The sequence below is a fragment of the Orbicella faveolata genome, unplaced genomic scaffold, assembly GCF_042242905.1.
Source record: "Orbicella faveolata isolate gen_17 unplaced genomic scaffold, um_ofav_v1 contig_3, whole genome shotgun sequence".
Taxonomy (NCBI): Eukaryota; Metazoa; Cnidaria; class Anthozoa; order Scleractinia; family Merulinidae; genus Orbicella; species Orbicella faveolata.
Genome location: NW_028301558.1, coordinates 6,605,955 through 6,618,038, shown reverse-complemented (window position 1 = coordinate 6,618,038; position 12,084 = coordinate 6,605,955). Strand labels below are relative to the sequence as shown.

General features: G+C 40.6%; 2 protein-coding genes across 2 annotated transcripts in view; one reads left to right on the top strand and one right to left on the bottom strand.

The window, feature by feature from the left end:
• LOC110059705 (E3 ubiquitin-protein ligase MARCHF6-like) overlaps window positions 1-8,600 on the top strand; it is a 28,434-nt gene extending 19,834 nt beyond the window's left edge. Inside the window, exons 17-30 of the mRNA XM_089297707.1 lie at window positions 13-67; window positions 418-566; window positions 1,041-1,091; window positions 1,294-1,394; window positions 1,787-1,924; window positions 2,353-2,404; window positions 2,880-3,062; window positions 3,463-3,532; window positions 4,368-4,549; window positions 5,074-5,208; window positions 5,295-5,384; window positions 5,697-5,829; window positions 6,348-6,483; window positions 7,575-8,600. Of these exons, the coding sequence (XP_089153833.1) occupies window positions 13-67; window positions 418-566; window positions 1,041-1,091; window positions 1,294-1,394; window positions 1,787-1,924; window positions 2,353-2,404; window positions 2,880-3,062; window positions 3,463-3,532; window positions 4,368-4,549; window positions 5,074-5,208; window positions 5,295-5,384; window positions 5,697-5,829; window positions 6,348-6,483; window positions 7,575-7,662 (1,563 nt within the window). The 3' untranslated portion in view covers window positions 7,663-8,600. The remainder of the gene's footprint in view (window positions 1-12; window positions 68-417; window positions 567-1,040; window positions 1,092-1,293; window positions 1,395-1,786; window positions 1,925-2,352; window positions 2,405-2,879; window positions 3,063-3,462; window positions 3,533-4,367; window positions 4,550-5,073; window positions 5,209-5,294; window positions 5,385-5,696; window positions 5,830-6,347; window positions 6,484-7,574) is intronic.
• Window positions 8,601-8,723: 123 nt separating this feature from the next.
• LOC110059703 (uncharacterized) lies at window positions 8,724-12,084 on the bottom strand. The gene has a single exon (XM_020766426.2). It carries the CDS (start codon window positions 9,889-9,891, stop codon window positions 9,208-9,210), a length of 684 nt encoding a protein of 227 aa, XP_020622085.2. The 5' UTR covers window positions 9,892-12,084; the 3' UTR covers window positions 8,724-9,207.

Genomic DNA, 12,084 nt, shown 5'->3' with positions numbered 1-12,084 from the left:
TTGTCCTTTTAGTCCCTTTTTGGAGCCACTCTGAAGGACAGGCTTATCAGTGTTGATTCAGCACCAGGTACTGTAATAGTTGGTATTTGTAGTAATGATTATTTTGTTTTTCTTGAAGGAGACTTTATGCTTGTTTATGCAATATGCGCATAAGGAGAAATCTGGGTCAAGAGTTGTCTTGCCATAGTCCCTTGCATGTTTCTACACTGTTATTACACAGAATGAGATAAAAGGCATGCAATGCATGTAGAAGGGTATGTAGCCTTAGCTCTTTGCAAACCCATTATACACGAAATGATGATGATGACGATGACGATGACAATAACAATGACGATGACAATGTTGATGATAATAATAATGTGGTGCGCTATACATATTTACATTTTTTACCAAGAGACTACTGTTTTATTTTCCAAGGTACAGCCATGTTTCTTCACTGGCTTGTTGGCATGGTTTATGTGTTCTACTTTGCTTCATTTGTGCTCCTGCTCAGAGAAGTCCTCAGACCAGGTGTCCTGTGGTTTTTGAGAAATCTGAACGACCCTGACTTTCATCCAGTTCAGGAGGTGAGGAAGTCCTTTAACACCAAGTAAACTGAGAGTTGTCCATTTGTTTAGAGTTTCACTTAGAGCAGGGCTTGACTCGTGGAAAGTGCCAAATTTGATTTGTTTATGTGACCAGGACCTGCACTGAGTGTTCTAAAAAGAGCAACCTTTTTTCAAAGATAGCTTTTGTGCATGGGCTCCACTTATATGGAAGACTGTGTCTAACTTTGTAATAATCACCTGGCCCTCAATAGGGTGATTCCTCATAAATATTGTGTATGTGTGCGTGCTAATGCATTGTGCAGTAGGGATGCACAATGCAATTCTGAGGATTGAACTTAAAGTTTAACAAATTGACATCAGTTTTCATGCGTCTGTCCTGTTATTGATCATGAATTTCGTTGTGGATCTGCAGACTACATCAACATTTTTTCCTTCTTCAACATTTTTTACTTTATTGTCATTTGGAAATGAGAATTTTGTTTATAATTTCAGATGATACGGCTCCCAGTTTACAGACATGCAAGGAGGTTCTTGCTATCCCTGGTAAGTATCCCTTTATCATCTTAATGTCCAAGTTACAAACCAAGACATGTGATTGCTCTAGTGTACCAGTCCTCCTAAGATAGTGTGAGGTAGTTTCAAAATTAGACATCCACCAGTGTAAATAGCGCTTGTTTTATGAACTGGTACATGTAGTTTCTTAGAAAATGATCATAACTGAAATGTTTTGTTTTTTCTCTGTCAGGTTGTTTTTGGCACCACAGTGCTGTTGATGATGTACCTTCCTGTCAGACTCATCAAATGGCTTCTGCCTAACTTCTTGCCTTACAATGTCCAGTTATCCAGGTCAGTTCCAAACCGAGTTTCCTGTAAGCAACTTGTTGGTTACTGCAGTTTTGTGAACCTTCTTTTAGTGTGAACGGTGATCAGCGTCAATTTTCTCCATGCTGTGCCAACTCATTATTTAGAAGACAGGGAAATATGGGAAATAATAAAGGCTACGAAATTTTTTTTGCTGTGCCAGCAAATTCAGAATAAGATTCAAACTAGCATAACAAAAGTAGAGAATATGATTTTGAAATTTGGACTTGAGCCGACACGAGTGAGATTACCTTCTGAGGCCCGGTTCCCACTATGCCAGAGCAATTTGAAAGCGCAGCTTTATTTGATACAGAGTTAGGCCTACCATCCCAAGTTTCTTTTTATCTCAAAGGAGGTTTATAATGTTTTTGTTTCAGTGAGGTGCCAGTCAGTGAATTATCTCTGGAGTTGCTTCTTCTGCAAGTTGTGTTACCAGCATTGTTAGAACAAGGTCATACTCGTCAGTGGTTGAAGAATGTCATGCGTGGCTGGGCTGTGGCAGCTGCATTTGTTCTGTAAGTTTCCTAACAACTAACGAATGATTTGATTTGATTTGATTTAATACTTACGTCAAGGTTTCGCTTTAACATTAATACTGTCTTTTGCATGTTTTATTGCTATCACTCCTTGATAACTGGTTCATGGTTTGTGTTTAAAGCTTGCAGTTTGTAGGTCAAAAATACAAAAAAGCACCTCTGATCTCTGACCTCTTGATCTCTTGACCTCTTAACTTTCTGACCTCTTTACAACGCTGTCTCCTTTGAATGAGCAATCAGGATCCGTTTGTTGAAGAATTATTCAATGCTAACGCGAGATAGAGATGGAATTTCTAATTTTGAATCAAAAAAAGTTGCAAGAAATGAAGGACTCAAACAAAAGTTGATTCTAATCCTCTTTTGTTGAACAACTTCATCCAGAAGTTTCGTTTTGGCTCTTATTGCAGAAATCTTCGATCGTATCTTCTGGGAGATGTGCCCTTGGATGGTGTAGCAAATGTAAGTTTTCAGCAAGTTGTTATCAAAGATATATTTATTGACTTTACTGAGAACAATTGTAGACATTTGTTTCTATTTCTCACTTAAAACTGAGTCACAAAGTGGCAAATGTTTCGCTTCAGTCGAGGAGAGAAGAAAGTAAACCTCTGGGACCAGGGTAGGCCAGTTGAAACCAAGTCAGTCCGGAAAACAGAGATGTTAAAATAGCACAATCTGATCAAAAGGCCATTTTTGAGTTGCCTTGTGCCTCTGTATCAAAAGGAGTCTTCCCCTTACAGGTTCTTTTTCATGCAAATGAAACTCATTTTCATATCGAAGGTTATGTTTGAGGACTCCTTTTGAACCAGAGGCACAAGATACCCGGAAATGTCCTATTAGGTTTGCGTCATGTTGGTTCATGTTCTAATTTGTAAAACAGCTCAGAATCCAGTATCGGGAACTTTGGAGTTTATTGTCAATATTCCCATTCTTTCAGGTGTATGGTTTACATTTGAACAATCGGAACAACCAACGAAATGCAGGCAATGTCCCTCAAGTTAATGTCGCTGGCCAGAATGCAGTGCAGGCTCCACCGCCGTTTGGTGGTCACGGTGCTGGTGAAGGGGGAGCGGCTCTTGGATTTCAGCCTTACATCAGACCACCCATGTTTGTGTTCAGGGTAAGTGTTAAGCACATTTCCTCCTTTAGAAATCTACTGTACTTGAGGGTTTTCACCTGAGACGTTGCTAAGCAAGGTAAGAAATCGACTCTCCCTCAAATAAGTCCACCTCTTTTGTAGTATATATATTGAGCCCAATTCCCTCCCTCCCCCACCTCCTTACCCCCCCCCCCCCCCATCTATCATAAGCCTAGGATTACGGTGAATTTAAAGCTGTGGGGTAACCCTGCGATGGACCAGCATCCCATCCATGGGGAGTCGAAATACTCCAAGTCACTTCATGCCACTGAAACCGTATGAGAGATTTGGTCCAATGCAGGCCTTGCCAAAGGATTCTGAAGCTGAAAAGAGAGGAAAGGTGGCATTTTCTAATAATGTGTTCTTGTTTCTTGTCCCCCAGATTCTGCTGCTTGTCGTATTGATGTGTATGTCGCTCTCTCTTGCAAGTTTCGTGTCTTTAACTGGCCCTGGTGAGTTGTGGAGAAATCTGTAAAACATGGTTTTGAGGGATGTAATTATGTGTTGTCAACATTGAGCAAAGGTGAGGACATGCAAAATATCTAGCAATCGACATGGTCCTCATCAACAATCATAACAATGCTTGTAGATCGTTCTAAACGAACCTATTTTATCGCAGAGGTTTTTTCTCCGAACTGGTTAACTAAACAAACCTAATGTTGCTCGGTTTCTATGCACTGATGTTGACATCCTTACCTGCAACGCAAAACATGCCATTGTAGTTTTTGTTTGTTTGTTTTTTCAAGTCATCCTTAGAGAGCGATTTTCTAGTAATTCTTGTAGAACCAGGTTCTTGATAATTGGTCAAACGAAACAGTAGTTGAAGAACACAAACAATGCCCAAGCCCTAAGAACAAAAGACGTGCAGATTAACAGGAACGAGTCAAAATAGAGGTTTTGAAGTGGTGCAGATCAACCACAACCCGTGCCAAGCGCGGGAAAGCGCGCGTAAGCCAAGTCATGATTGGTTTGCTCCTGATTGGTCAACCTCGTTCCCAGGGTCTTTCATGTTCACGCCCTGCCGGAGCGAGAGAGGATGTTCTCAATTCTCAAAGAAGCACGTGACCAGACCCAACCAGGGTCTCTCCTCTCTCGCTCCGGGAGAGTAGGAAGATAAGAGACTTTGAGAACGAGGTTGTTGATTGGTTTAAAACCCGTCGTGTTTGTTCTGATTCGCCGGAGCATGTTACTTGATATTTTTAGCAAGTTATAGAACTGTTATGAACAGCTCACCTCTAGCTCTATAATATGAAACTATGCGTTTTTGTTTTTTGTTTTTTTTCCCAGTGTCCATTGGCCGTAGCGTGATGCTGTTGTGGATGGGTGATGCGTCTGTGCACGAGCTGTACACTGCAGCATGTGGTCTCTACATCATATGGCTTGTGTGTCGAGTGGGAAGTGTTCTTGTCTCCTGGGTGCCTCTTGGTTGGAAGGGTGTGGCCATGAAGTTCTTCGAGTGGTTTCTCTTGGTAAGTTATCTTTATCTTCATTGTCTTTTCAGAGTTCGGCATATCCGAAGAGCTTTCGATCCTTAGTTTACTAATCAATCAGTGGGCAGTTAGCGCGAGTTCTGACGATCGTACCGAACATTCTTCCGTCAGATGATTAGCTTGATCGTGCTGCCCGTAACTCAGCGACTTCTCCATGAAAATCGCAGCATCAGTCAAATTTAAGACGCATTGTGGTGAGGTTGAGAGAAATCACTAATGTTCAGTAGTCTTGGGAATTTAAGTACAGACCTCAAGTCAGTTCAGATTTATTTCATAATTTTACTAAGGTTGAAAATCGTAAGAAAGGTAATAAGGGCCCATAAGGGAACAACGATGGTTAAGGTTAGGGAGTACTGAGAAGGATTACGAAGGAGAACTTAACATGGCCGTAATTACATTAAACTTTATGTACGTTTACATTAGATGTCGTTCATATTTGGAGCTTACTGTACATAAATTATAAATGAACTCACTTCATTTTAAAGTGTTGTTTTGTTTTTTAGGGTCTCAAATGTGTTATTGTGGCTCTTGCCCTAATTGGCTTGGTACCTTTGTTGCTGGGCCTACTGTTTGAGCTCGTTGTGGTTGCACCTCTACGAGTCCCTCTTGATCAAACTCCCTTGTTTTTCCCATGGCAGGTGAGTGAATGAGCCATTCTTCAAAGCACGCGAACTTTATGTACCGGTCCCTTACTGAGGTTGGTGTCTGTTTTGCTCTATATTAGGACTGGGCTCTGGGCGTGCTCCACATGAAAATCATATGTGCGGTGACTATGATGGGACCGAATTGGTGGCTCAAGGGAGCCTTGGAACAGGTTAGACACCAGTTTTATTGCAGCCAGCTTGGTCTATTTCGCCCGGTAGCAGTGCATGTAGCTTGCCAATACAGCCGCCTCTCATTGCTGAAACCGGCCCCCTACGCGGACGGCCTTATGGCTCGTCACGCAATTTTTTGTTGGGGCGGAAAGATTGCGTGACGAGCCATAAGGACATCTGTGTAGGAGGCCAGGAGCGTTGAGAAGCTGTTGTATTTGCAGGCCATGCTGCTCGCTGATGATAAAGGAATAGGAAGTCAGTTACCCTTTTCTTTCTGATTTAACCAGTTTGGATTTATCGGCTTTGTCCAGGTCTATCAAGATGGTGTTCGGAATGTCAACGTCATGTTCATTTTCCGTCATGTGACCTTACCCGTTGTAACTTGTCTCCTATTGGCTGTTTCGTTCCCTTACGTCATCGCTGCTGGCGTGGTACCCATATTTGGTGAGTATGAATTGTAGCATGTAGTTTCAAAATTCAGTGAGTAACTTTGTTTTCAAGGACGCCTTGTCTCATTATATTGGGATTAAGTTGTAAGGAAACCTTATTCCCCAGCGAAGAAAAATGCAAACCGCTTGATCTCTTCTAGTGTAGCAAGAGCTATATAGTACTTGAACTTTAGATTGTTCAATCATTGAGTTTTCTTGAGTTCATCGCGAAGAACAACAAGGGCACAATCGAAGCTCTTTCATTCTGGAATCTCTCTAGCCTTGATTAGTAAAGTTCTCCTGCGTCTTCACGGCTTAGTTTGTAGGCTAGCCACAGATCGGCCTTTGCTGTCTCTGGAGCTTTTTTCAGTTTTTTCTCAACTGGGAAGAGCAGAACTCCAACGGAGGGCAGAAATACCTACTACGGCAGTTGTTACCTTTTCAACTTTAAGCTGAAAATTGACCACCGACACACCACAACAGAATCGTTTCACAATTTTCACTTAGATTGTTGAATTGTACTGCTTTTTTCAGTGCGATCGCCCGAGACCGCCCTGTTCTGTCTCCGTCGTATTTATCCGTTCTTACTGGCCATGTTCATCTTAATTGTGGGCTTCATATTCCAAGGGCGACAATTTCGACTTCTCTACGAACGCATCAGGAATGATAAGTAAGTGACATTGTAAATTAGTTCATGTCTAGCTCTCTTTGTTGCTCCCAGTATTCCCTTTTTGTGTCATCATGGAAATCAACAAACCGACAACCTTTCGTAATGTTAAGAGCATTTTAGTGCGATTTTCCTGATGGCGTCATTTGACTGCAACTACCAGAATCCTTCACTTTTTCTGTTTCTTATGCTAATTAGGACAATTGTTATTTAAACCCCACTGGGAATTCAAAATTTAAACAATAAAGAAAAAACGAAAGAGTAGTGATAAGTTAATAAAGATGGTGAATTTTAAGCTCGGTAATGAAATGTGAAGGTGAATTAATCAACATGGCACGAGCGTGGGACAAAGAAAAATTCTGAGTCCCCGACAGGAATCGATTAATTAATTAATTGATTAATTCACCTTCACATTTCATTACCGAGCTTAAAATTCACCATCTTTATTAACTTATCACTACTCACGATGAATTCGATAGCGTTGATCCTAGCAGTATGCAGGACACCTATCATATATGAACTCAGTTAAATGACCGTGCTCTCCATGAGTTCTCGTAGCTCAGTGGATAGAGCGCCCGCCCGGTGTTCGGGAGGTCATGGGTTCGATTCCTGTCGGGGACTCAGAATTTTTCTTTGTTCCACGCTCGTGTCATGTTGATTAATTCACCTTTTCAAAAAACGAAAGAATTCTGGAATTTGTAGTCAAATGACGATAACGTGCAAATCTGCTATTCTGGGACTATAGGTCATTCCCGAGTTGCCTTTTGCCTCTGTGTCAAAACGAGTCTTCGCGGCTTCCGCGTACAGGTCCATTTTCTTGCAAATCAAACTCATTTTCATATGAAAGGTTTTGCTTGAGGACTCGTTTTGAAACTGAGGCACAAAGTAACTTCAGCTGAGGATATAGTAACGTCATTATCAGGGAACTAGGTGCATCTTACTTACACCTCGTTCTCATGTCTATTTTCTGTTGCTAAAAGCAAGGCCAGCTCGGCAATTCATCTAGGAAACTCGAGTATCTTGAAGTAAATTTCAAGGCTTTTGTCTCAAAGGTAGTTAACTGAGAGAAACCACTTTGTATTGTTTTATTTCAGATATCTTGTTGGCCAAAAGCTAGTTAACTATGAACATGGCAAACGCCCAGCCAAGGCTGCAACTAAACCCAAAGAAGATGCCGAGTGAATTGAGCTCACATGAAACCATTCATGGCATCAACTGTGAACTGCACGTCACGCAACTCTTCTCCTTAGTAACGTCTTCAAATCAAGAAGCGTTGCGTGACTGCGTGACAGTCCAGACAATTACCTCAATGGCTCATTATAGAATTGAATTATTTAGAAAAATAACCAGAAAATATTACACAAAGTACCATCCTCTTCAGGTCCGTGAAATCCACGGTAAGAGCTGAAGAAAATGAAACACAAAGATTTATTTATTCCCTCCTAAAGGGCGCAATAATTGTTTGAAAATCGGTAACTTTAACATTACCCACTTAAGTTTAAAAATGTATGTTGTCTTTATAGCAAGTGTTTGATAATTTTGTTGTTACACATACTAATAAAATTAAGAAATGTAAATAAAAGACTTTAATGTTTCAGACGAAATGGGGAGTTGATTTATTAACGACAATTTAGTTTTGTGGTAGAGCTTGAAACAACTACTACTGTGCTGCGGGTTTTGATTTAGAAGTTTGATCGAAAATTGGACATAATAAATAGTGGAGCAGTTGGTCCCATTTCTCATCTTCGCGGGACGCGGGTGATCGTCACGGGATACGGGTACCCCGGAATACATGTACAACGACACGTGGCGATACGCCCGGGCCGCGAAGACTATTTACTGAGTCGAACACCGTTTGATTGTTTGTGTTTCGTTGTTTTAGTTGTGGTTTTGTCCATGTGGTTTTTAGGAAGAGTTTTCCTTTTGTAAATTTAAATTCAAATTCGTCTACAAGACTGGGCAAGCTGTTAGCTTATTAAATCTTAATGTATAGAGATTAAGTGTAAATACAAGTCATGGGTTTAATATTTTGGTAGACAGAATTTGCTAGTGAAGCTATCTCGTGAAGCTTGTAGGGAAAATAAATCTCTTAAATAAACTGTCCTCATCTCGCACAGTAATTCGACTCTTGATTGCCTGTAATTGAGGGTACCATTTCATATTTGTAAGATTTATGTAAATTTAAGCTAGTTTTGGTTGTCAATATTGTTGCTTTCGTGCAGGGAATCATGAAAACCACTGTATACGAGAACATTTTTTGAACTTTATTTCACTTCGAGTCTTTTTTAGTTTACTAGCGTAAAGTTTCTTCAGTTTTTTTACTTCCGTTTCTCGCTGCCGATGAAAATATTGGGCGAATAATAAAATGGAGAATTTCCATCACCAAAACCAAAGCTTGCTAATCTTTGGTCTATTTTTAACTACGCTCGGGTTTCCTTTACTTGTATTCGTCTAGCGCAACTTTAATTACAGTTAAAACATTCCTCGATTCTCATCTTCAGGCCCGCTGAAGTAGAGAATTTCATTGCAAAATTTGGCGAAATGTATCGATTATAAAACTGCTTCTATTTTGTCACTAATGAAATAGATTCATGCGAAGTTTGATGCCGTAAAACTCCATCTGAATTCATAACTTGTTCATTAATCTCTAGTCTTTACAGGCGCTGCGTCAAACTGGATCCAAAATCTCAGAAAAGGTATTTTCTTTAAAAAATGTTATGACATCCCTTATTTCGATGGCACTAAATTCGTCGATGGTTGCTTCAAAATATCTTGGATCTTTCTGTTTTTCATACAGTTTGTTTTGACTTCATTTGAAGACCGCTCGATATTCGTAGCGTTACATATTTCGGGTATTTCCATGTCTTCTTGAAGCGAAGAAGGCGACAATGGTTCTTCGTCCGAACGCGGCGATCGTAGGCCCCAGTTTTCAAGATATAACCGCGCCGTTTCAACATACCCAGCGGCCTCCATAGCTCTTGTAATCAAAACCAACATTTCTTCAGTCTGTGCTAGATCAACGGGTAAGCGACCCTTGCAGTCGACGCAAGTCAAATTCGCGCAAGAGTCTATTAGCAAACTAGTAATATTGCAGTGGCCAGAAACAATCGCAAAATGCAGCGGACTCCAGCCATTATTGTCCTTGCCTTCGATGTTAGCTCCGTGGTCAAGAAGTAACATAACCAAAGCGAGATTTCCCTCAAGACAACTCTGTTGTAAAGGCGTCAAGCCGTATTTGTTCTTTTCGTTGATCGCGATCTGTTTGCCGCCGTATTTTAACAAAAATTTTACCTTTGCTACGTCGCCTTCAACAACCGCTTGGTTAAAGATCACGTTAGACGCTGAAGGCCAGCGAGAAAGCTCTTTAAGTTCTCTTGGTCCTTCCATTAGACTAAAAATAAACCGATTCATTTACGATAATACTTTGGGCCCGCCTGCAGGCAAACGAAAATCCGATGTCAACAAAACCGATATTGCCCGCAGTGTATTAATTTTTTCGACATCTTCATTGACAGACTTCGAGAGCCGGTGCGATGTCGCTTCTGATGTGACGAGGTTTTGATATTTTTGGTGAAATCTATTTACGGACAGATTAAGGAGGCATATATTAGCAAGTCGTGATGCGTTGGGCAAATAGAAGTAATCTTCGAATGAAATCGTTTCGTCACTGGACAATATCCTTCGTTTCACCTGTCCAATCCGTGACAGGTGTAGATTCTTGTTTGTTCTTGGATGAATTTATTACAAGCTGGATGAAAATGCTCGGATTAAAGTGCCACTGAAACGAAATTTTCGTATGTGAGATTTTTGCTTAGTAATAAAGTTTCAACCTTACTTGGAAACACTGCAGACTTTTTTTTCGCATACGGTAAGCGAAAACTGCTTTTTCAGCCGTTCGAAATTGGCTGGTTAAGCCCAAAATTGGCGGCCATCTTGGCGCGGCCAAAACAGCCTAGTGACGTCACTGGTTGTATTGCTCTCATGCCGCGCTGAAAATTTAGAGTGATTATGGGAGAAGAGAATACTGTTCGAAGCCCCCCAAAAAACATCTTAAGGACATCTCAGGGCTGTAAAGCAGATAATAACAGTAGCCTTAGACATGAAGAGGTGGAGAGTCGATCCTGGGGCTTTTCAGTCTATTTAATTGGATATTTTATGTAAGCAAGCAAACGAGTGGGAGTTCTTAGATCGCAAAATGATCGGGACTCTTAGTGAAATGGCCAGCACTCAATTAAACAATATCTACACTCATAAAGTTAAAAGACATGAAAACAAGAGAAAGCGGCTTTTGAAAATATTATCCGGAGTGCTGCTGCACGAATCGTAGCAACAACGTTTCGAGTTTTCGAGTCGCTTCGCTTCGAGGAAACCGGACGCTTTGTGAGTTTCACCGCGGACGAGATTGTGCCACAGTGACCTTTAGTCTAGTTGTATCTGCTACATCCTACAAGTTATCGCAACAGCAACAATTTAAGAAACCCTCTTCTTTTATATGAGGGAGCGAATTTAAACTATAAAGGCAAACTTAGCTGCCATGACCCTGCAATTATATGTTTTCAGGAAACGAGAGAAAGCGTGACAATGTCGGCGGCGAAAGGTCATATATGCAAATTAGTTCAAATTCTGTTTAATAAACCTTCGACTAAATAATAAACTAGTGACGTTTAACGAATTGCTTTGAACTTGAATACTATTAAATGAAGATCATAGACATAAGTATGTGCTAAAGAACTCCAAGTTATCCATCGGCCGTGAAATATTACAATTGGGAGATACGTGTGAAAGAGAAGCGAAATTCCCGCTTTGTTTACACTGATACGTATGCGGCGATAAAGCAAACCCTGCTGCGGATCACAACTTTCAAAGATACATTTTGTCTACCACAAGAACTCTCACTTATTAGTATCATAAAAAGATGCTCTCTGTGTGCAAAGAAGTACTCGACTCAAAGATTGTGGACCGTTAATAACTTCATGATTGTGCGGATGGCTGATGCGCTTACGGCTTTTAATGCAGCAAAGTTGCCGAGGATATATTCGAACCTTGTTAATAGACCTTAGATAAACGTGAGAATCCAAATTTCAGAACCAGGCTGAAAACAGACGACGAAATATCGTGTTTAGGCTTCAGGACGTGATACAAAAGTTGCCACACTCGTCTTCGAAATCTCCAATCGAGTACTCAAGATGTTCGAAAAGTATACTGAGCTGTTCTAATCTGTAGCATTTATTTTGGTGAATCTACATTCTTTGGCGCCCTCCAACGTTTATGATGTGTATTTCCTGTCAAGGCTGGACTGAAATTACAAGGTAGGAAACTAGTAGGTATCGACAATATGAAGAATAAACTTAAATAAATCAAGTGAAAACAAGAGAGAATCTTAAGCGCTTCTTGCGTGAATACAACCAGTGACGTCACAAGGTCCTTAAACTCGGTTCCAGAGCCCGGACACAGTTTTGCTCCAAAAATTCGATTTCAGCAGCTAAAAAGAGCACTTTCCGTTAGGATTTGACAGAAATAAAGTTCACCATTATTTTAAGCACGTTTGAAACTATAAATTGGGCTAAAAAAAGAGAGTACGAAAATTTCGTTTCAGTGGCACTT

Coding starts and splice junctions, on each gene's coding strand:
- LOC110059703 (XM_020766426.2), bottom strand. CDS start 9,891: ATGAATCGGTTTATTTTTAGTCTAATGGAAGGACCAAGAGAACTTAAA.